Below are 20,946 nucleotides of genomic sequence, written 5' to 3'. Positions count from 1 at the left end.
GCAGCCCTGCAGAGTTTTGCTTCAACCCTAATCAAACACACCTGAACAAGCTAATCAAGGCCTGAAGGGTTACTAGGAAGCTTCAGGCAGGTGAGTTTTTATTAGGGTTAGAGCTGAACTCTGCAGGACTGCGGCTCTCCAGGACCGGAGTTCGCCACCCCTGATCTATAGTGTGTGTGTGTGTGTTGTGCATCTTCTGGTAGATTCTTCCTAACAAATAAATGGTGATATCTAGGTGCAGGTAACATGGAGAAAGAGTACACATTGTTCATTTAAATAATATACTACTGATATTGTGACAATACAAAGCTGTCTGAATATTGGCAAAATTATCCTTTAAGGCTTGAAACATATTCTATGCAAGCACGTGAAATGTTTGTTTGGAGCTTGTTCAAATCTCAGACCCTTAGCAAACACCATTAATCACGTCAGTGGTCTCTGACTGTGTGGGGTCTTTCAGCAGGTTTCTGTTCTTGTATCTAAAGGTTGCACACAAATGTGCACACACATGTAAACTCTCAAAATCTCACACTAAGGCCTGATTTCTATGGGGAAAAGTGGATATTAAACCACTTGTGGTTTCTCTAAAATGGGCTTTTATAAGCAGGCGGAGGAATCTGGCATGCAGGGTGAAGCCGGTGGGAGGAGCCTGAATGTTTATTGGTCTTTTGTATTGGCAGTCTGAGAGTTTAGTCTGACAGTCATCTCACTCACACTGGGGGAAGATCGCTCCTCAGGCTCCACACAGCTGGAGAACCTTCTGATGACCTGCTAACCAGTGTTAGATTTAGCAAAGAGTATTTTTGCTCTGTAGGGTTCTTGAGTTGCTATATACTTCAAATGGGTTTTTAAGATCAGTTTATTGGTTTCTGTGTTCTTTAAAGCTTAAAGATGTACAATATTGTTCAAAAGTTCCACATGTAAAAAATGAAGCTTTATTAGCTTCCATGAAGAAACTTTAAGCCTAACCTTTCCATTGCACAAAAGGTTCTTTATAGTGGAAAAAGGTTCTTCAGATTATTAAAATGTTCTTAACACTAAGAAAAAAACTAATTGTTCCTTTAAGAACTTTTATGGCATCACTATGAAAAGCTCTTGTGGAACCTTTATTTTTAAAAGTGTTGGGAAGATTTTTTTAATGTCTTTGAAAGAAATCTCTTCTACACACCAAAGCTGCATTTATTTGTTTAAAAATACAGTCAAATTGTGAAATATTGTTTCAATTTAAAATAGCTGTTTACTATGTGAATATATGTTAAAATAGAATTTATTTCTGTGATCAAAGTTGAATTTTCAGCATCATTACTCTAGTCTTCAGTGTCACATGATCTTCAGAAATCATTCTAATATGCTGATTTGCTGCTCAACAAACATTTCTGATTATTGTCAATGTTGAAAACAGTCGTGCTGCCCAATATTTTTGTGGAAACCGTGAAGCATTTCAGGATTCTTTAATGAATAGAAAGTTCAAAAGAACAGCATTTATTTCAGATAAAAAAATTTTTGTAACAAAATGTCTTTGTAAATACATCCTTACTGAATAAAAGCATTAAAGGGTTAGTTCACCCAAAAATGAAAATTCTGCTATTAATTAAATACAAAAAGTATTCTTGTAGCTTCATGAAATTACGGTTGAACCACTTATGTCACATGGACTATTTTAACGATGTCCTTACTACCTTTCTGGGTCTTGAATGTGAAATATCTTAATTTGTGTTGTGAAGATGAACAAAGGTCTTATGGGTTTGGAATGACATGAGGGTGAGTAATTAATGACAGAATTTTCATTTTTAGGTGAACTTTCCCTTTAATTTCTTTCAAAAGCAAATCCTACTAACCAAACATTTGAATAGTGGTGTCTTTCTAAAATTCTGGAGAATAAAGTTTTATTTGGCTCCCCAGTGATATTTGATTAGTCAAGATTTAAACAATGAAATAACACTCAAATTTTAAACAATATCTATAAATCGTGCTTTGCTTTTTTGTGCATTATCTACAAATGCAACCTCAGAAAACACCCACACGTTCACAGCTGCCAGACGGATCAGGAAATTCCTCCACGGCTCAGTGCGGGAGCCGCGGGCATCAGAGAAAGCACTTTACATATTCACAGCACAGCACCTTTCACATTCTCTGACACAGTACACTTCAACACTTCAGAGAGGCAAACTGCCCTGTTGGCTTCATCAGAATGTCAGGGTGCTTGTTTTTCAGGCCAAGATAGATGTCGAATAAAGCTGCAGCGCTGGCAACCTCGGCCTGAGTGAACTTCACTTAACAGTAAGTAACTATTCTGCATATAATAGTTAAAGATCTCGCCCTACACACTCACAACTGCTATCTAGACCAGATATATAGTCTGTCCTTCAGTCTATTAGTGTGTGTGAGGTACAGTCACTATATTACTGGTTTTCTTGGCTCACATCCCTATGAGGATCATTAGCCGTCCTGGAGCACACTAGACTTCTCTCAAGTCCTTTAAAACATCCAGTTTCATGTTTCTTTAGTGTTTTTAAAGCTCCAGATCTCAGAGCAGGTCATTTATCTGTATCCTTTTTTAAAGGCATTAAGATAAATATTGAGATTAATCTCACTAGTGACATTTGATACAGTGTTAAAAGTTCTAGATGATTTGATAATCGGAGAAGTCTTTTAACGTCCTTGTTATCTGTATTGCTGTATAAAAGCGTCAGACTTTAGAAGTATTTAAATATCGTGCATTAGTTGTATGGACTACTGTTTTAGAGCTCGAAAACGTCATTGATTTTAATTACATTGAAAAGCATTCTTCTAAACTTCTTTTTCCACAGATCATAGAAATCCATACAGGTTTGGAGCAACGTGTGGGTGAGTAAATGGCAGAGTTGTATATTTTTAGGTCTGCTGTCCCTTTAAGAAATTTGGCTTTGAGATGCATTCACAGAAGATGAAGTGGCTGAGAGAGCGAGCTGGATGCAGACAGAGGGAGGACAGAGGGACACGGGAGGGATGGAGAGATATTTAATTTCTGATTTATTGTTGCATTGTGGCCCAAATGCATTATGAACAGATCCCAGAGGAAACACACCAGTTCAGATGCTTTACACCAAACCAGACAACATCTACATCTGACGAAACACATTACTGATCTCACCTGCTCATTTAGCTGCTAATTTACTGTGATTTTGTGTGATAAAACTGAGATTATAAACCCTGAATGGTAGGTTTTAAATTTTGTCATTTGGTTTAGAAAAAGTGAATTGAATTAAAAAACACTGAAGAAAAAACACTTTACACTGAAGACCTGAGCCATAGTTAGAGACCAGAAAATCACAGAGACTTAAAGGTATAGTTCACCCAAAAATTAAAGTTTGCTGTTCATTTACCCTCCGGCCATCCAAGGTGTAAGTGACTTTTTTTCTTCATTAAAACAGTAAACAAGATTTTGAGCTGAGACTGTCAGCCTTGGTGAAAATCAATGTTTTTTTTGGTGTCGAAAAAGCATATCAGGGGACACAAAATTAATGCACTTGGTTCCTGACGATATATTGTGGTCTTATGAAGCGAAATAATCAGTCTGTGTGAGAAACTGAAATGATCTTTAAAAAAGCATCATATGACCCCTTTAAAACATTATTACCTGTAATCCAGAGCCTCAGGCAAACAGGGAAATCTGATTCTTTTCCACAAACTGATTCTTTTCAATGAACTGATTGTTTCAGTGAACTGGTTCAGTTCACTAGTTTGCTTGTGTAATCACAAAATGATGTATACATAATTATATCACTAAAGCAGCCAATAATGATGTGAAACGTGGATGTTTTGCATTTCTAAAGCTTATAAAGTGAATAAACTAGTCTTCATCAGCTCACCTTTTTACATAAACAATAAGAAACCATAAAAACGTAAATTTCACCCCTTCATTCAAGCGCTCGGTTCACGCATGCGCACATCAGCGGCTCTTCGGTTCGAGTCGAACTGTTTCCTCAGTTCACTGACTGTTGGAGGAACTGGAGCACTGAATCAGTTCATTCATCACAGGATCAGATACGCCAGTATTTTGGCTCATTGTGATTCGGAGTGACTGTCAGGCGTCTGAAAGTGAGTTTTGATTGAGTATAACTTGTAGATCTGTGCTGCTCGAACTGCAAACTGTTTCAGACGCTTCAGTTCGATTTGGTGAACTGGTTCATCTAGTTCACAAAAAAGAATCAGTTCAGAAGAATGATTCATTCGTGAACCAGACATCACTCTGGACTGTTTGCCTGAGGCTCTGGATTACAGGTAATAATGCTGTAAATAATGATCAGTTTCTTGCACAGGCTGATCGTTTCGCTTCATAAGACCACAAAATATCATCAGGAGCCATGAGTATTAATTTTGTGTTTTTTTTTTATTATTATCAAAAATGCGGACTTGCATTTTATTAATCACCAAGAACCAGGGTTTCAGTTAAAAATCTTCTTTACTACAGAAAAAAAGCCACCTACATCTTGGATGATCTGAGGGTGGAAAAAATTTAAAACAAATTTTAATTTTTAGGTGAACTATCCCTTTATGGTTGCAAGACACTTTTCAAATGGCGCTGGGCAACACTGTAGAAACCACTCCAAACGCTTAAGAAATATAGCAAAGATTAATCAGAATATCATTGAGGCCACTTCTCAACTGCAACCACTAAAATTAAATGATAATGATAATGATGACTATTATATTTAACTCTAGGATGGTTTATTGTTCTCTTGCTTCTCTTTGTGGGAGTTGTGCTTCTGGCTGTAGGTTGGTCTTGTGGTTATCTTCACCTCTCAGCTGCTCATTTAACACCCCTCTGAAAATTCCTCACCATCACCATCTTTCTCCCTGGCCACGATTACGTTCCTTGTTTGTTTTGTATTCTGCTCAGTTGAGTAATAGCTGATTTTTTTGTAGTCTATCCGCAGATCTCCAACAACAAAGTGAGAGGAAATGATCCCCGACTGGAGCGCTGGGAAGGAGGGAGAGAGTAAATTGAGGCCGCTCTGATTCCAAAACCCCCGGGCTGAAGAACTGGATCTGGCAGGTCTTGGGTTTTACCGCGGTCCCTAAACGCACACTACCTGCAGGGCTCAAATAGCCTCTGTTGGGTTTTCATGTGCTTTTGTGATGCATGATATGGATTGAAAGCTCTTGTGAGATTCTGTTCTGAGAAAACATGCTTTTGTCAGGTGGCAAACGCTCTGTCGGTGTAACTATTTCAATGCCAAACTCAGTCTATAGATGACTGTGAGTTACTTAGATTGACTTTTGTGGTTGCTACTGACATATTTAAAGCAGTGTTGCTATTATTAACTAAAACAATTAAAAAAAACATTTACAGTAATTGAAATAAAGCTGAAATTAAATATAAATAATAAATTATTAAAAAATAATAATAATTTACATTACATAAAAATCAGATACATAAAGAAATCTTCAGCAAACATTTCAAGCTAAGCTAATTCATAATATAAATAAACCTTGAATTACTTTTGATTGACTTAAATATTAAAAAAAAAGGCAATTTAAATGAAAATTAAAATTGTTTCCTTGGCAACTAACTGAAATAAGTTAAAATACTGCAATTACAGTAATGACAAAACCACAAAAAATGTAATAAAACTAAAATTAAAATGAAAACTAAAAATATAAAAAGCTAATTAAAAATATAAATAGAAAACCTTGCGTTATTTTTAGATTGACTTTTATGTTGGCCACTGAAATATTTAAAGCTGTGTTGTTATTATTAACTAAAACTAACTATCAAAAATCTTTTTGGTAATTGAAATAAAGCTGAAATAAAATTAAATTAAATGTAAATATTAAAGAAAGAAAGACAACTAAAAAATTTAAATTAAAATTGTTACCTTAATTGGCAACTAACTGAAATAAGTTAAAATGAAAAAACTAAACTGAAACAGAAAGAAATGAAAGATAAATAGAAATTAATCAAAATAATAAAAATGACAAAAGCACATACTGTAACTTAACCTAAAAAATATAAAAAAGCTCATTCAAAATATAAATAAATGCTATAATAGTTTATAAATAATGCTAAAATTAAATTGAAATACTGATTTAAAGGGACAGTTCACCCACAAATGAAAATTCTTTTTGTGTTTGTTTTGGGGTGAAGTATTACTGTAAATGGATTTATGGTGATCTGTGTGCAGGTGTTTGTTTCAGTGGAGCGGAGGGGGGTTCGCTTTACAGCTCTAGACATTTTCAGAAATCATCTTTGCTGTAAACGGTCTCCTGTGCTTTCGTTCACCTACTGTTCACACATGGAAACATGAACTGCTTGGCACGGACGCCCTCATTGTCTCTTTACTGTATTTCTCCTCGTTTTATTTCTTATTCAAGATCAATATTTACCCAGCAGCCCCTGGGGCTCAGGATTACCTCATATTCTCCAGGTCCAGCTGTGCTTTCTCAGCATCTCCATAGCAACCTCAGGAATGTGCACATCATGTTTATCCTAGTGCCAGGAAAACAGAGAGAGAGAGAGAGAGAGAGAGAGAGAGAGTGTGAGAGAGGAAAGGTTTCTCTCCTTGAGTTACAGGTACCTGAGTTAAGCTTGTACTTTGTATTAAAATTAAAACTTTTCATGCCATGTGACACACATAATGATTAGCAGTCACTTCACAATCAGATAAACTACCGTGATATTAATATTTTTGAAATAAGTCTCTTCTGCTCACCAAGGCTGCATTTATTTGTTAAAAATTTCAATAAAAACAGTAAAATTTTGAAATATTATTACAATTTAAAATAACTGTTTTCTATGTGAATATATAGTAAAATGTAATTTATTCCTATGATAAAAAGCTGAATTTTCAGCATCATTACTCCAGTCTTCAGTGTCACGTGATCTTCAGAAATCATTCTAATATGCTGATTTGCTGCTCAAGAAACATTTCTGATTATTATCAATGTTGAAAACAGTTGTGCCGCTTTATATTTTTGTGGAAACTGTGATACATTTTATTTTTCTGGATTCTTTGATGAATAGAAAGTTCAAAAGAACAGCATTTATTCGAAATACAAATTATTAGAAATGTTTTTATAGTCACTTTTGATCAATTTTGGTTGTTGTTATCATTTGTTACATCAAGTCAGAAACTCTTAATTCTGAATGCAGCATAACGTACTACTGTTAGCTTTAGTTCTAATGTTGTTCCAAGGATTCCAAAAGAATTCTGATTATGATACAATGTTGCAACTGAACTATAAGTAGCTGCTGCTATTTTGTGTCTAAATCTCAGTTACTCAATACTAGCTTCTTTTTATTGAACTGTTGTATAAAACACGCTGGAAATCATGTACTGATTATGATACTTGGCAGAACAACACTGCTTAAAAAAGCATAAAGCATTTTCTTTAAATGTACTGACTGTCTCATTCCTTCTTCTCAAATGAAACATAAGTCGTTTGGACATTTGGACATAAATAGATTTTTATCTTCTGGCATGGTGAGGTCATGCCACCATCATCTAGCCTTTAATGATGATGGAGTGTTTTGGTTTCTGTCTGTATTTAGCAGATCAGCATGAGTGTTTCTTATGAACTGAGAGACCACATAAATCAGCAGCCGCTGACTGTGTTCTGCGACAAACTGCAAGAAAACCCACCATCCTCCCACACGCATCTCTCTGCTCCTGTACCTCAGCATTTCACATCACACTCATCGTCTAAACGCTTCGCCACCGATCCACTGCCATGTGCACATGCTGCTACTTCATCAGAAACTCTTATTTTGTGGTCAGCGATCTGAAGTTTGAGTCCTGGACACCTGGAGGACTTTATTAGATAGATAGATAGATAGAAATCACATATATTCGTGCACTTTCATGTGAGCTGCCATGTTCTTGATTTAGACAACTCTTGCATTGTGATTCTCCTATAAGTGACCAGTGGAAACTTTGTCTTTTCCATGGCAACCGGCAGCTATTTGCACTAATTTGCAAAAGAAAAGCTGTGGAAGTGTAGTGTGCTCTGGGAGAATGTTATATTTGGTCTTTCACAGTAATAGAAGTCTCGTTATTTAGCCTCTCAGTGCACCGGGAAACCGAGCAAACAGACTGAGTGACCCTTTGTCAAGCACCTCGTCCCCTCTCAGGATCATCGCGGCCCTCAGCCATCAAATGGCACAGAGCAGCACGGAGAGGCCAGGCGGACGTCCCTCAAGTGGCCTTCACTGAGTTAGTAAAACAGATCTGGAGGCATAAAAGAGGACACACTCGGGGTGGAATTAAGAGACATATTAAAACAGCAGGACTGGGATCATGGACTGCTGCCAATAGGATCTAACTTCACGGATCTGACCGGATTTGGCAATTGAATTTGGTGATCCACATGACCCGGACAAACCTGGCCACCTCTTCGAAAGCAACAGTGGGTTTAAATGCATGAAGTCTGATCATGTGCTGTCTAATCACAGTGCATAGGCTCTAAAAGTATGGATATGCAAAAGTCATTTCTGAGTCCTGCAATGCTTGATTTGGTCACTGATGTGGACTTCATGGAGATGATGCCCAACACACCCGTTCTGGCCCCAAAGGAGACACACAGCACCGACTGCAATGGACTGTACCAGGACTTGACATCCATCCACGCGCTCGACATCTCGACAGCTCGGTCGAATGACTTTTACGCGCTGTCGTCGAGCACCGCGTCTCCCGTGAACTCCAGCAGCGGGAAACCCAAACGCAAACGGGTGATCAGCAGCGTCCAGCGCCAGGCCGCGAACATCCGCGAGCGCAAACGGATGTTCAGCCTCAACGACGCGTTCGACCTGCTGCGCAGAAAGGTTCCCACGTTCGCCTACGAGAAGAGACTGTCACGGATAGAGACTCTGCGCCTGGCCATCATCTACATCGCCTTCATGACGGATATTCTCGAGAACAACTGAACTGAATATTTCAATCCCATTGTTTAGACGAACGTTTATCGAGGTACTTAAAAGTTTATTATGGAAAAAAAATATGGATTATAATGTTTATTTCTGTCATTTCGGCCTACCTTTATGGCTAGGTTCTCTATGCTGCAATGGTTGCAGGAGTTAACCAATAAAATTAGGACTAGAAAAGATTTTATGTAAAACTGTAATATTTCATAATGTACGCTCTTAAAAATAAAGGTTTCAAAAGGCGTTTTGGGGTTTTTCAAAGAACCTTTCGTTGAACGGTTCTTAAAAGAATCATTTCGTGGTGTGAGGAACATTCTAAAAATCGAAAGAACTTTTTTTTTCGCTATAAAGAACATTTTGTGGAATGGACCGGTTCTGTGGATGTTGAAGCCAATAAAAATAATGTATTTTTTAAAAGCGTATCTGACTTATTGGGGTTTTACAGCTGAAAGGTGCTTTAGTCTAAAACTTCTGTATAGGAATGATCCATTATGATCTTATTTGACTTTTAATCCCTTTGGATATTGCGTCATATTTATCAAAATCCGTGCTGGAATAACGTTTTGCTACTAATCTAATCTGTAGAAATCCAGAAATACTCAAAAAGTAACTTTTCATGTCCAAAGGTGGTGTTTTGGCCTATTGATAATAAGCCCATGTTATAATTTTATTTAAAAAAAAAATACCAATAGGATTGTTTATTGGGTTGGTTCTAAATAATGATACAGTTCCAACAGGGATTCTTCATAAATTGTTGCATCTATTTTGGATTTGGAGGTGGTTTACGTTATAATTGTATTTTAGAAATCACATTAGGATCCTTTAGCATTGGTTCCAAATTACGGTACATTTCCAACAGGAATTTTAGATAAATTGTTGCATTTATTTTGGATTTCTGAGATTATGTTTGGGTGGTTTTGAGGTGTCTATTACATTAAACAAATATTGTTCTTAGCTGTAAATCAAACGCTGTTTCTTTGTAATTGTTTGTGAAATGTAGGCTACTAGCAATTTCTGAGTGAACATTTTTTTCTACACCAAATTATTTTTTATTGTAGTTATGTGGATTTCAGATCTCAATGGACACCTATTACAGGTAAACCAAGAACAGGTGCGCCGCACTAGGATGACCATAGATGTGACACTTTTGTATTAAACATTTTTAAACAGAACATTCCAAGTCATTTAGATCAATCAAATACATAAAAATATAAGCGCATATTTATCTGTCATCTGTGTGTTTGGGGTGAATCTTCAAGTCACATTACAGATGCAAGCTGCGCATTCGCACGATGGCACGCATGGATATGTTTCGTCAGTGCGCCCCCTTGCGGAGTCTTTAAACCTTGGCTTTTTACGCTTAAAAGGGAGCGTTTCTGCGGTCTTGTGACACGAGAAGCCTTTTAGTGGTTTACATTTAAATGTATAATGCTTCTATGTTCTATAACATTTACAGAAACGTCAGTTTGTGCGGCTAAAGCGGGCTCTTTGGATGTATGTGAAAGCAGAAGGCCGGTTCGGGGAGCGTGTTTGTGTTGGACTGAAGCGGCCACACAGTTTGCGCGTCGTCTGCGCTTGGCGACCCGCTGCGTATGAAAACGCTGCAGAAGGAAACCTGACTCTGCAATAACACTAACACAGACATGCATTTCAGAACATGTTCAAATAAACGATGAGGTCTACTTAGAGAACCCAGATTCGCTCTTTTCTTTTACAGTGACTTGAGGTGGATTTCAGAACGACACAGTTCTTCACAACTGCCAGCGCGCAAACTGGCAGTAAATGATATTAATACATTAACGGCATGATTAATGCTTTAAACGTAACGCATCGCTACTGACCAAAGAAAACCTTAAATTTAAACTTTTTAAGCGCATTTTTGGTCCAACATTGCCAGATCGCAAATCATCTCCCCACTCATTCCAGAAACCACATTGAAATCTGTCCAGCTGAAAAGCCCTTTTAATGATTACATATGAATCACTAATGGCTTTGGCCAAAGATTCAGTACTGAATGTTTCAGTTATATACGATTTTAGTGTTTGATGTGTTTTTAATAAATTAATTAAATTCTTGTTCGATTCTATTCTGAATTACAGTTCAAACATCTGCAGAAGACTATGAAGCTAAATATGTCATCAGTTCATCAGCTCATTTATCAAAATGAATCATCAGCTTACTATAAATTTGTCATCGCATGTTTCAGTATTGAATGTTTCAGTATTTTCGTTGGATCACACTGATGTGTTCACAGTTTTGACATGATGCATGTTTGGTATCACTTTGAATATGTTTTGCAATACGTTAAAATCTACAAATAGATTCTATTCCATATTTGAATTCAATAAACATCAGCATTGCTTTAAGAAGGAATATGTCATCCGCGCTGTGATTGGCTCAGACGTTCGCGTTAAAGAACGACTTCTTGTATAACAGAAACCTTTTGGATCGCGCTCCTCTCCCGCCTCTCCCCTCTTACGTCACCGCGCTTCTCGTCCAATCGCAGACCAGCCCAAAAAGTTTGCGCGTTCCAGACTATAAGAGCCTCCAAACTTCCCTTCAAGTTTGAGAAACACCTCCGTGACGCACAAGAGGAGACACCCCGAGAAAGGGACCCCGTTCCGCCGGACAGAGGGAAACTATTATATATTATCTGCGTTTTCCAAACATCAATGTCTGAGGAAGAGGCGATGCAAGAGGAGTCCAGCTCCCCGGAGTCTCCAGTGGACAGTCTGGGGAACAGCGAAGATGAGCCCGACAGGCGACAGCAGAAACGCCGCAGCAGGAAAAGACGCCCGAGAAGGAAGAGCGGCGAGGATTCGGACAGCCCGACGCCCGGGAAGCGGAGCAAAAAGTGCAGCAGCGGCAGCGGCAGCGGCAGCCCGCAGTCTCTGGAGGACCTGCAGACGCAGCGCGTCATGGCGAACGTGCGGGAGCGTCAGAGGACTCAGTCTCTGAACGAGGCGTTCGCGTCGCTGCGCAAAATCATCCCCACGTTACCCTCGGACAAGCTCAGCAAAATACAGACGCTCAAGCTCGCTTCCCGGTACATCGATTTCCTGTGTCAGGTCCTGCAGAGCGACGAGCTGGACTCCAAAATGTCCAGCTGCAGTTATGTGGCGCACGAGAGACTCAGTTACGCGTTTTCCGTCTGGAGAATGGAGGGCGCGTGGTCCATGTCAACATCCCACTAATGATGCGCGCTTTCGGTGCAGCACGGTATGCAGAGCAAAACTTCACAAGTCACTCGACAACAGTCAAAAGTGTGGACACACTTGACTGAGTGATTGATTTGAAAAACTTAAGACTTAGAAGCTCGTGTTTAAATGTTTCACATCAGTTGACTAATTGGCTATAAATGATTATAGGGTACACTCTGAAAAATGCTGGGTTGTTTCAACCCAACTTTGGGTCAAATATGGACTAACCCCGTCTGCGCTTGGCGACCCGCTGCGTATGAAAACGCTGCAGAAGGAAACCTGACTCTGCAATAACACTAACACAGACATGCATTTCAGAACATGTTCAAATAAACGATGAGGTCTACTTAGAGAACCCAGATTCGCTCTTTTCTTTTACAGTGACTTGAGGTGGATTTCAGAACGACACAGTTCTTCACAACTGCCAGCGCGCAAACTGGCAGTAAATGATATTAATACATTAACGGCATGATTAATGCTTTAAACGTAACGCATCGCTACTGACCAAAGAAAACCTTAAATTTAAACTTTTTAAGCGCATTTTTGGTCCAACATTGCCAGATCGCAAATCATCTCCCCACTCATTCCAGAAACCACATTGAAATCTGTCCAGCTGAAAAGCCCTTTTAATGATTACATATGAATCACTAATGGCTTTGGCCAAAGATTCAGTACTGAATGTTTCAGTTATATACGATTTTAGTGTTTGATGTGTTTTTAATAAATTAATTAAATTCTTGTTCGATTCTATTCTGAATTACAGTTCAAACATCTGCAGAAGACTATGAAGCTAAATATGTCATCAGTTCATCAGCTCATTTATCAAAATGAATCATCAGCTTACTATAAATTTGTCATCGCATGTTTCAGTATTGAATGTTTCAGTATTTTCGTTGGATCACACTGATGTGTTCACAGTTTTGACATGATGCATGTTTGGTATCACTTTGAATATGTTTTGCAATACGTTAAAATCTACAAATAGATTCTATTCCATATTTGAATTCAATAAACATCAGCATTGCTTTAAGAAGGAATATGTCATCCGCGCTGTGATTGGCTCAGACGTTCGCGTTAAAGAACGACTTCTTGTATAACAGAAACCTTTTGGATCGCGCTCCTCTCCCGCCTCTCCCCTCTTACGTCACCGCGCTTCTCGTCCAATCGCAGACCAGCCCAAAAAGTTTGCGCGTTCCAGACTATAAGAGCCTCCAAACTTCCCTTCAAGTTTGAGAAACACCTCCGTGACGCACAAGAGGAGACACCCCGAGAAAGGGACCCCGTTCCGCCGGACAGAGATTATATATTATATATTATCTGCGTTTTCCAAACATCAATGTCTGAGGAAGAGGCGATGCAAGAGGAGTCCCGGAGTCTCCAGTCTCCAGTGGACAGTCTGGGGAACAGCGAGGAGGAGCCAAGAGCGGCGAGGATTCGGACAGCCCGACGCCCGGGAAGCGGAGCAAAAAGTGCAGCAGCGGCAGCGGCAGCGGCAGCCCGCAGTCTCTGGAGGACCTGCAGACGCAGCGCGTCATGGCGAACGTGCGTGAGCGTCAGAGGACTCAGTCTCTAAACGACGCGTTCGCGTCGCTGCGCAAAATCATCCCCACGTTACCCTCGGACAAGCTCAGCAAAATACAGACGCTCAAGCTCGCTTCCCGGTACATCGATTTCCTGTGTCAGGTCCTGCAGAGCGACGAGCTGGACTCCAAAATGTCCAGCTGCAGTTATGTGGCGCACGAGAGACTCAGTTACGCGTTTTCCGTCTGGAGAATGGAGGGCGCGTGGTCCATGTCAACATCCCACTAATGATGCGCGCTTTCGGTGCAGCACGGTATGCAGAGCAAAACTTCACAAGTCACTCGACAACAGTCAAAAGTGTGGACACACTTGACTGAGTGATTGATTTGAAAAACTTAAGACTTAGAAGCTCGTGTTTAAATGTTTCACATCAGTTGACTAATTGGCTATAAATGATTATAGGGTACACTCTGAAAAATGCTGGGTTGTTTCAACCCAACTTTGGGTCAAATATGGACTAACCCGACTTTTGGGTTAAAAATTGAATGTAAAAATTTAACCCAACGGCTGGGTTAGTCCATATTTGACCCAAAGTTGGGTTGAAACAACCCAGCATTTTTCAGATTAAAACAACCCAGCATTTCTTAGAGTGTAAATTCATGCAGGATAATTGTCATCTCGATATTGTGTTCCAATTGTCCTGAATTCACCCCTGTATATTTACTATATGGAAACAGAGTGGATAGCGATGGGAAACCAACTTTAAAAGCGTCCCAGGATGCACCTCATGAATGTCCAAAGTGAGCTGAAATCTAAAATAAGCTCAAATATAAAGGAGTTTTCGTTTGTGCCACATGTTTTGGTCACTACATCATTCCTATCCTTCATAATCTGTGCTATTTCTGAGTTTGAATGATTTTCTTTTATTCGGCAACGTAGAAAATAGTCAAAATGAGCAGATGTGTCCAAACTTTTAAATGTTAACCGTATGTTCCTCAAGATGCTTAAATGGATCTTTGTGCCGATAGCTAAGGCTCTCCTGCGTTTTCAAAACATGGTTCTATAAAAAAGGTTCATCATTTAGAAAAATGTTTTTTTTTTTTTGTTCATGCAACCAACATTTGGGGGCTTTTTTCAAACTGTTATGTTTTTATTTTATTTTCTGGCATTCAAATATACCATTAAAGCTATTAAATTAAACCGTATTGTAATATTAAATCGTGTTGTACCGTCTCAAACACTTTTATCTTTGGGGTTTTTTTTCTTCAGATTTTCGGCCTTGAGCATCGAGTCAGAGGAGCTGAACTCACTGGAAGGAGCGACACGAAACAATGGCGAACATAAGGATTATAAAGGGAAGGTTCTGGAGCGTCATGACGCCGTTGCGAGCACTTACAGACACGGGACCAGGAATTACAATCAGATCTGTGCTGTTGTGACGGCGAATGTGGAAAATATGTGCTTCTGTCTGTCGACCAACAGAGAGACTCGCCGCGCTTCTGACAGCAGCCGTCATATTTATTACAGAACGAATGAAGGAAATATGGAAGAAACTCGGCTCATAACACTTTCTCTGACTGGTCCTAGAAAATACATTTATTTATTTATTAATGATTGTCACAATGCAGAATAGATCTGGTGTCTATGCATTTTCTATTTTAAATACGATGTAAATATGTGTATATTTTCTGCAATAAAACATGGTTTGAAATGTACTTATATTAGCATGTTGTTATTGCAGTTTTATGCATTATGGATTAAAAAAAATACATGAAAACAAACGACAATAAGCGTTTACACATAAACAAATGCAGTAATCATTCGATACGATTTAAAAAAAAATGAAAATACTCTTGCCTGATATGCAGTGTTTTATTATATCAATTTTTAAAATACATTTTTTTTTATTTTAACTTCTTTTTTTTTTTAAAGATTTTTTTGCGAGGAAAGTATTTTAAACTATTTAACAATAGCATTCGAACGCTAAAATTTAGAAGACTTATTCTAACCCAGAAATGATGCTCATGCTTTAATTAAATAATGTTTTGAGATTTTTTCGCTGAGAATGTTTAATTTTATTTAGCACTTATGATTTAAAACATTTGAACGAAATAAATGCACAAACTGTTCTAATAACTGGACAAATCGTGTTACACAGAAATCATGTTTGCATGTTATTTTCTACTATAACAAATAACAACACTTAAGAAAAAAAAAATAACATAGGAAAGACTAATTCTTCCTGTAGTAATTAAGACATTTGTGTCGTTTTGCGCGGTGATTTTAACCCAGAAGGAGAGCATATGACAGGAGGTCTGGAAAAGCGTTTAGGATGTTGTGAAGAATCATTTGAAGGTGTGACGGGCTCCAAACATGTATGGAATTCCCAGATGTCTATAAAATTAGGGGTCAGGAAGGTCACGGAAAGGTGCAGCGGGTCAAAACCACCATTTTACAAACTTATACTGATTTAGAAAGAATCAATAAATCGTCAAATGAAGGAATAATTAAGAATAGGCTAATTCGTTAAAAAATAAATTTAAAACCATACCATAAAAACCAGCGCGAACATCTGAGACAGCCGCTGGAAAGCTGCAAATAATTTTTGCTGTATAGAATTTGAAGATGTCTTGTTTTACGAGACTCACGAGCAGGGTGTGATTCGGGTTAGACGGAATCTGGCGCTCGTTTCTGCTGTCACTGATCTCTCCAAACGCTTGCATCGGTTTCCCGTCAGAAACACGTTCACATGACGCCTCGAGGAGTTTGGGCTCTTGGCGAGGGAGAGAGAGCGAACGCGAGAGCGCGGACACCTGAATCAAACTTATTTCTACCAGATGTTGCTGATATGTTTCTTAGCGCCATGTGAATAGATGTTGAGTTGCACAGACCCGCCTTCACTTGCACGCAGTCTGACACAAATATCCTTTGAGTTTCTTTAAAAGAAGTTAGACTCGATGGGATAATGATGGGATGATGAGCCTGGTTTTTGAGGAATGCGTGTGTGTGTTTGAAATGCAGGCAGCAAAAGGACGTGGAAAAGCTAAGGATTCGTTTTCATTTGCTTCGGGTTTCTGTTGGGAGTTTTGTAGGGATTTCATCATGCATTGAGGATATACTTCTGGTAATTATTTCTCTAAAACGCCGATTCTCATTTGCATCTGGACTCGTTTTGAACTCGGTGTGTCTTAAGTTATCGAGCTGAACTGGATATGCTGCAATTTTGCGTTTTGGCATGTGTTAATAGTGCTTTTTGACTAGAATAAAGAAAGTGTGAATTATAATTTCGAATAGAATGTCCCTGTTTTTTTTATTCATGCTCAGAAAACAAATAAAAATAGCTTCACTGCAAAATCAAGCATGCATTATGACTACAGTTTAGTTAGGCCTTCTGCAAGATCGTCTGAAATGTCATGAAGTGCAAAAAGCAGCAGTGAATCCGGTTAAACGATCTGACGAACGTCGATGTAAAAGAATCAGTTCTGACCTGCAGGGCAGTAAAAGATTCACCGTCTTCAAACGAGCATGTGTTAAACTTGAGTCTGAGCGGAGAAACTCTCTCCTCTGTGGAACTGACTGCATGAAATTCCTGATGTGGGTGAAATATAGAGCAGTGCGCGTGCACAGCAGCTCTTTCATGTGTTATCAGACTCTCTGAGTGTGTGATCTGATGGCTTTGCCATCATCATTTAAAATCTAAAGGCCCTTGAAGACATTAACGCACCAGCATGAGTTCAAAGTGAGAAACCTGCAAAATGTAAATAATGATTAAAAAAAAAACATAAAAAGTATAGAGAAACATAAATGACAAATGTTAGATCATGTCTTATATTTGCATAAATTCTGTTTTTAAATGAACTTCATAAATAAACATGGCTTGACGGAATTAAACAGTAACATTTATATAATAAAAATGCATATTAAATAGAATTGCACTGAAATTGTCAACAAAACAAGTCATAAGAAAACAGTGAAAATTCATTATTTTCTGTTTATTTTATCATGCTTTCATGTGGGAAAATGACACTTTAACAGGTGTCATTTCTAATAAATATCTTAAAGGGGTCATATGATGTTGCTAAAAAGAATGCCTTCTTTATTTGCGTGAACATTTTGGGTGGTGTTATGCAAATCTTCCCACATAGTGATGTAGACATGTGGGGGCGTGTTAGAACGAGCCGTTTTAGGTAGGCGTGGTTGACTCTTAACTTTTATAAAGAATATCTCTTTGGATTTGAGACTTTAGTCTTCTTTAGTCTTCTTTATGCACCAAGAGTTTTAACACTCCAAAGAGAAAGGAAAAATTGAAATCGCATCATATGACCCCTTTAAATCAAAACCAAAGTTATTTTTCCATATTTATGTGTCAGTGCAGATATCCGCACTGTTGATGCATAGATTTTTATAAAAATCTATGCATCAACAGTGCGGATATCTGCATGCTAAGATAGCTTTTGTTATGCATAATAACTGAGAAAATTAAAGATTTGCTAAATTTGATGGTATTTTTGTAGGAAAGAGAAAAACATTTGAGTTAATTGTGACATTCAATTTAAAATGCTGTTTTTAATATTGATGTGAACATGTGCTGAATATAAAGATACTCACAGTAACCTTTTTAATATCTCCAAAGACCATTAAAGTATTAGGTTGCTATGTCAAAATTTTATGATTTTAAAATTGTATTGTCTCTGGGATCTTCACAGTAAAGTCAAACTCAACAGAATAAGATGGTTAAAACACAATACTGACTTCTGAAGACTCTTTGATGCTGCAGTCAGTGAGGTCAAAGGTCAGCTGTAGATGTGTATTCTCAGACTGTTGGGTAACACGATTGTTGAGTTGAGATTGGCCACAACATGCTGCTTTAATTTCGTGTCTTTTCGACTCGATGGAAACTTCTAGCACACAATGATGCCTCAAACTGCTCAGCTCAACAAAGCGTGTCAGTCCTGGAAGACTAGATTAATATATGATTTGATTCGAGCGAAGGCCTTTTCATCTCTGATTTACTGGGTTCTGTAAACGGAAACACATGGATTCAGCTCTTTCATGTCACTGCAGCTCCAATCCTATACAGAGGAGATTCTGATCATATTTAAATGATTCTGAGCAGCCAGATCTTGTGTGCCTGTTTTAATCGTGTCCAGAGATTCATCGCACTACATTTCCTTCATATTCAATGCAGACGGAGAACTGCAGAGCATTCAGCCACAGCAATATCAGATTGTGCCTGGAATGGCATGCTGTCATACTCATATAGTATTGTAGTATGTAACACATATGTGTTGTGGGTCATTTTCTATGTGCATGGAGAACCTTTGCATGCTTCATGTTAATAAAAGCCCTGTCTAAGTTCTGCAATAAAAATGGGGTTTAGTTTTTTAGTAGGATGCTAAAAACTCACATTACCACATTTCAGAGTTTTTTTTTTTCCTTTTTGACCGTCGATTGTTTTGATGCAAACAAGCCTCCCAAATAAGAAACTCAGTGTTGAAATCTTAAAAATGCACAAACATGACCAACCAAGACATTTTATTGGTGTTAAAAGTCATCCCACACAATAACAGGAATGCAAGATATTTTCAGAACTTGAGCAATATGAAAGCATTGGCTGCATGCTGTTTTGTGGTAGGCATATCTGATCAAATTTTTTGCAATGAAGCCTCTTACTGTGGTATAATGTATTTCAGATAAACCCGCCTCTAAACAACACATGAAAACAAAACAAAAAAGTTGGTTTCTTCACATGTCGGTCAACTTAGTGGCGGTTCTTGGCTGGAATAAGCTGCAAATTGAACCCGACTTTATGTTGCAAGTTTAAAATTTTGCTTACACAAGGGTTGTGGCTTAGTATTTGGACTGGTAAACCAAAAGGTTGTATGTTCAAACCCCAAAAGGAGTGATTGTGCCTGTAGTTCAAAAGTTGTGTAAATCACTTTTGGTGAAATAAAGAATAACATGTTGTAAAATAAAATCGAACCTTTCTTATAAAGCCTCACAAAAGTGCTTTAGAACGAGGCATTAGGCCAAAACCAGACTCTAAGTGTCTGGTCACGGCCTGCCTTGCCACAAGCGGTTTGTCCTGGTCCTCTGGATTGGCAATATAATAGTGGGGTTATTGTGTAGATGTACCACCCAGGCAGCTGTAATACCATCTGCGTCACGTGCCGGAGCGACAGGGCAACTCTGGCATGACCGCCAGCCCACATCTACCTGCCCATCAGCCGGTGTGTGGTTTCTGAGAAAATAAACAGGCAATCAGAACGCAATTCAGTGTACACACAGACATCACACGCTTTCATGCAGGATAAAAGAGCTGTTGTCTGATATTTATTTGTGTTTGCTGGTTGCCCCCTGAAGTAAGTTTCAGCCTGTCTGAAGAGGGTAAACACAATGTAAAGTAGAGAGAAAACTCCGATTTAAATCATCCTGTTGCTGTCCAGCAGATTTCAGTGATGGAGAGGGTGTTTCTTCAACTGTGGGCGCTTTTCAGATGCGCTATAGTTTGTTTAATTTGACTACTAAGAATGTCCAGCATTGAATCTACATGCATCACGAATCAATCATGTCAGTTTTCTCTTGAACTATCATGAAGAAAATGTCATTTCCACCCATCTTAAATAATGTACGTTTATTCATGTTCTGTTGTGGAAATGTTGGTTGGACATTTTAATAATTTTTGGAATAAAACAGTGAATTCCATTTTCTTTTTAAGGTTTTAAGGTTCATTAGATTTTTATGTGTCCTAAATAGACACTATTAATTAAAAATAGAGCATAATTTGGCAGCTTGAGAATATGAAAAGGGTTTTCTTCACATGTCACGTCTCAGTAGTGAAAAATTGAAGGGGGTCTGAATACTTTCCGTACCCACTGTATATGGATTTTCAGAGTTAAAGACTGAAAGTTAGAATCTGGGAGAAAACAATACAAATCTGGATAAAACACAGAGAGACCCACACACACACACACACACACAAAACATATAAGTTATAGAGAAACATAAATGACAAATGTTAGATCATGTCTTATATTTGAATAAATTCTGTTTTTTAAATTAACTTTATAAATAAACATGGCTTGACGGAATTAAACAGTAACATTTATATAATAAATAATGCATATTAAATAGAATTGCACTGAAATTATGTCAGGAAAAAAAATAGAAAAAATAAAAAATATTTTCTGTTTATTTTATCATGCTTTGATGTGGGAAAATGACATTTTAACATGTGCCATTTCTAATAAATATCTTAAATCAAAACCAAAGTTATTTTTCCATATTTATTTATGAAATTAATCTTAAAAATCTATGCATCAA

At 38.1% G+C, this 20,946-nt stretch overlaps 2 protein-coding genes across 3 annotated transcripts in view; both read left to right on the top strand.

The window, feature by feature from the left end:
* Window positions 1-8,905, top strand: part of LOC107667566 (protein atonal homolog 8-like) — an 18,287-nt gene extending 9,382 nt beyond the window's left edge. Inside the window, exons 3-4 of the mRNA XM_016459259.1 lie at window positions 8,114-8,199; window positions 8,435-8,905. Coding sequence (XP_016314745.1) covers window positions 8,114-8,199; window positions 8,435-8,905 — 557 coding nt within the window. The remainder of the gene's footprint in view (window positions 1-8,113; window positions 8,200-8,434) is intronic.
* A 2,581-nt stretch (window positions 8,906-11,486) lies between these two features.
* LOC107667574 (twist-related protein-like) lies at window positions 11,487-15,287 on the top strand. 2 transcript variants are annotated; one of them, XM_016459267.1, is made up of 3 exons: window positions 11,487-11,718; window positions 13,534-13,936; window positions 14,893-15,286. In XM_016459267.1, the coding sequence occupies exons 1-2, from the start codon at window positions 11,575-11,577 to the stop codon at window positions 13,909-13,911; spliced, it is 522 nt and encodes a 173-aa protein (XP_016314753.1). In that variant the 5' UTR covers window positions 11,487-11,574; the 3' UTR covers window positions 13,912-13,936; window positions 14,893-15,286. The 2 variants fall into 2 exon arrangements, with proteins under 2 accessions (XP_016314753.1, XP_016314754.1); XM_016459268.1 differs by lacking the exon at window positions 13,534-13,936 and having other exon boundaries at window positions 11,487-12,121; window positions 14,893-15,287.
* The last annotated feature ends 5,659 nt before the right edge of the window (window positions 15,288-20,946 follow it).

Source organism: Sinocyclocheilus anshuiensis, unplaced genomic scaffold (genome assembly GCF_001515605.1).
Source record: "Sinocyclocheilus anshuiensis isolate Anshui unplaced genomic scaffold, SAMN03320099.WGS_v1.1 scaffold1172, whole genome shotgun sequence".
Lineage (NCBI taxonomy): Eukaryota > Metazoa > Chordata > Actinopteri > Cypriniformes > Cyprinidae > Sinocyclocheilus > Sinocyclocheilus anshuiensis.
This window is presented reverse-complemented; position numbering and strand designations above follow the sequence as displayed.